This window comes from Octopus bimaculoides, chromosome 5, assembly GCF_001194135.2.
Source record: "Octopus bimaculoides isolate UCB-OBI-ISO-001 chromosome 5, ASM119413v2, whole genome shotgun sequence".
NCBI classification, from domain to species: Eukaryota; Metazoa; Mollusca; class Cephalopoda; order Octopoda; family Octopodidae; genus Octopus; species Octopus bimaculoides.
Genome location: NC_068985.1, coordinates 53,893,924 through 53,897,819, shown reverse-complemented (window position 1 = coordinate 53,897,819; position 3,896 = coordinate 53,893,924). Strand labels below are relative to the sequence as shown.

Below are 3,896 nucleotides of genomic sequence, written 5' to 3'. Positions count from 1 at the left end.
TATATATATATATATATATGTTAAATTCAAATTACGATAAACGTAGTAAGGGTAGAAAATTTAGAAGCAATTTCATACCGGTGGCTAGCATGCGTAATAAAGTCAATAGATAACATGTTTTCATATATAATCGTGTATAAACAATTTAAGTATTTATACACGAAAGGAGGTCACCTTTGACAGGACACTTTACATGCTAGAAAAGGCAGTCAAAGCCCAAACCACGAATGAAAGTAATTTCAAAGGGAATTAAAATAAAAAATATTTTTGTAGTTACCCTCAGACTCCAGTTTCTGTATCAATGTGTAAATAAAATAATTTGCCATCTGTACTTCGTCAGTTATTTTATTTGCACATTGATAGAGAAACGCGAGTCTGACGGTAACTACAAAAATATTTTTTATTTTCATTCCTTTTGAAATTGCTTTTATTCGTGGTTTGGGCTTTGACTGCCCCTTTCTAGCATGTAAGGTGTCCTGTCAAAGGTCACCTCTTTCGTGTATAGATACTTAAATTGTTTATCCACTATTATATATGAATATATATATATTCATATGTGTGTGTGCGTTTCTTTTTGTTTGTCCTCCACCGATGTTGGTGTATTTATGTCCCTTCGCAACTTAGCGGTTTGGCAAAAGGGAAAGATAGAATAAGTACCAGGATTAAAAAATTCAGTACTGGGGTCAATTCATTCAACTAAAATTCTTCAAGGCGGTGTTCCAGCATGACTGCATTTTAATGCAAGGGTCGGCCAAAACGGGTAAATTACCCCAAGTGGGGTAAAAATGAAATTCTTGGGCTAATGAGGACTCATTAGACATAAATAAAATTATCTAAAAAACGTGTTCTTTGTTACAACAGAAATTTTTCTTCTGGCAGGTAGTCAAAATTTGCTACTTTTTGCCACAACCTACCTTTGCAAACAAGGATTTTTCCACTCTAATGGACATAAAAACAAATGTAAGTAATCGATTGGACTCCGAAAACTCTATCTAAATTGCTCTGGCATCTAAACCTAAAGTGAAAAAGTTTCTAGGAAAATCCCTTTGTTTCATAATGACGATACGAATTTATTTTATCGCATTTGTTTTATACTTTTAATATTCATAATTGTATTCTACATATAAATAGATTCAATAAACCCTTTGAATTCAAATAATCTATGATTTTCTTCCCTTCAAATCAAGGGGGTAACGTCGGCGTAAATGAATATATTTTGGGGTAATTGGTTAAAAAAGTTTACCCGACTCCTGGTCTAATGACTGAAACAATTAAAAGACAAACGATAAAAGACACACATTACATACACGACGAACTACATCACAGTTTCCGTCCCCCATATTCACTCCCAAATCATAAATCGACCCTGGATTATAATAAAAGCTACTTGACTAGCTGCCGCACATACGACTGGACCTGAAACCATGAGGTTACGAAGTAAACTTCATAGCCACAGAGCCGTACCTACGCCAGAAGGGAAGTTTTCTAGTCTTCCGATTATTAAAGGCATCAATTGCGGAGTCATAAAGTTCACTTTCAGCGGGTGATTCCACCTCTAATATCTCGAGATTAGCTAACCTATCTTTGACGCATCTTTGATCTCATAACATTCTTTACAGAAACCAAAACACTGAATGCTGTTCAGTGTGTGAAACTGGAAGCGTTATAATTATATTTGGGAATAGAACTTCAAGTTACAGTTGAGTGAGTTTAATAATTCAATTGATGGAATCAAGGTTTGAGAAATATTTGATTCATATATTGATTTTAAATGGAATATTTCACCTTCTATATCAATTGATATTGTATCGATGTTGCATATTTCACACAATTGATTAACATTGAACTCAATCTGATCATTTTCCTTTTCGAGATATTTCTAAATGAATCCAAATGATTTATTGAAATGAGATGCGGTATTGAGTTGTCATGAAATATTGGATATGATTGGAGCAAATATGGCGTAAAAGACTTTCTACCTTAAACCTAGTCACGGTCATAGAATAAATATGCCTTACTCTTATCTTCGCTAAAGAACTTCTTTTTCATCTATCTCTTGTAAAATTAATTTCAGTTTTCAATATTTCCTGCTAGAGTTTTAGCGTTACTAAGAAACTGTCCCATATTTGGCATAAGGAATCGAGCTCACCTATTAAAGACTTCAAATTATTCTCTTCTATATTAACTGTAATGTAACGAGAACCCGGCTGAGATTCAAATCATAGTTCTAAGACTTTTCCCAGTCTAGAATCACGAGCTAATATATTTCCATAAAAGGTATTAATGCCTACGCGAATATAGTCTGGCCGACTTATTCATAGCTGTGGCAACAAGTTTAGAATAAGTGTGTAAATTTTTCCGCCAAAAAGATTCTAGAACCTTTCTGGCGAACTAATTCAACTTAGTGAAAGTTATTTCAAGATTTGTACAGGTCGGTCGTTTTCCCTTCCTAGGATAGCGTCTCATCTCTCTGTTTCTTTCTAATTCAAAGCCTTAACTAATAGAGTCAGCCAACGGATATTCATACTATGCAATGAATAAGAGTGCTCTAGTACCACTTTCATATTATTAATTTATCGGATGTGCATCTATAAACTCAGCGAGGTAGTTAAATAAAATATTTGTAAACTCTGACAAACTAAGTGTAGTTATTTCTAAAACACACACAGCCTACTGGACATTGAGAACTGGTGAAGAAGATATGACAACAGACCAATTAAAAAAAGTAGCCTTGGGTTGAAAAACGATATAATGAAAGTCAACTGCTGTTAAAATTTCGGTTCACATTGATGCTATAATAATACATTGAAAGGATTCTAAATAACTTTGGACACTTTTTAAGCTTGAAATCGTTTCTGGAGTGAGATTTAGAATCAGGGAAGCCATAATTACCTTTTGTAGGTTGCAAGTGGTTGTGCACTTTAAACTCTTACTGCTCATTGAGTTTGAGAAGTATCATGCAATGAAGCTACTATTCAATGTTTTGGTATTTGTTACCATTGAAGACAGATACTACTACTACTACTACTACTACTACTACTACTACTACTACTGCTGCTGCTGCTGCTGCTGCTGCTGCTGCTGCTGCTGCTGCTGCTACTACTACTACTACTGCTACTGCTGCTGCTGCTGCTGCATATATTGCAGAGATACTGAATGGAACCAAAGGAAACAGTTTACTTTATAACAACATTCGGTGGTTTTTAGCTCCACCTAAGTTGACACTGTAGCATGTACAAAGAGAAAAACACACCCAGTTGACTGGAAGGACTTAAATTGCTTGACAACTTTTATAACAACCAGATAAACATATTACTTCCGTTATTATAGATTCCACAACGACAGATAGAGGCTAGAGTATCATAGTTTTTTAGAATATCAAGCATTAACTTCGTTACATCATCGCTGCAGTTTTATTAGTCAACAAAATTAAAGTCTTTCACTTCTTATTGTCTAGTAACATTGTTAAGATAAGCATAAGATAAGTTTATTCTATGTGGGACGAATTAGAAGTTGTATACACAATTAATTATACAGTAATAGTTTGCATGCCGACGTTCCGTTAAAATAGTCTGTCCAAACACGCCGGGCGAGATGCTTAGCGGTATTTCGTCTGTCTTTACGTTCTGAGTTCAAATTCCGCTGAGGTCGACTTTGCCTTTCATCCTTTCGAGGTCGATAAATTAAGTACTAGTTGCGCACTGGGGCCGATCTAATCGACTGGTCCCCTCCCCCCAAATTTCGGGCCTTGTGCCTAGAGTAGAAAAGAAAAGAAAATAGTCTGTCCAAACATCAATCAATGAACTTATTTTAATTATCAAGAGATAAAAATGAGCTTGCTTGCGTCCTTTTTCTAATTTTAGAAGCTTTAGAAGCTTTAGGTCTGACTAACTTTA

The 3,896-nt window shown here is 34.9% G+C and overlaps 1 protein-coding gene across 2 annotated transcripts in view; it reads right to left on the bottom strand.

Annotated features, from left to right (window-relative positions):
* LOC106875725 (uncharacterized) overlaps positions 1-3,896 on the bottom strand; it is a 14,874-nt gene that overhangs the window by 2,327 nt on the left and 8,651 nt on the right. Inside the window, exon 1 of one of the 2 annotated variants that reach the window (XM_052968392.1) lies at positions 2,893-3,026. The exons of the other annotated variant lie outside the window; for it this stretch is intronic. Coding sequence (XP_052824352.1) covers positions 2,893-2,940 — 48 coding nt within the window. The 5' untranslated portion in view covers positions 2,941-3,026. Of the gene's footprint in view, positions 1-2,892; positions 3,027-3,896 lie in introns of those variants that run through there. 2 annotated transcript variants of the gene reach the window in all.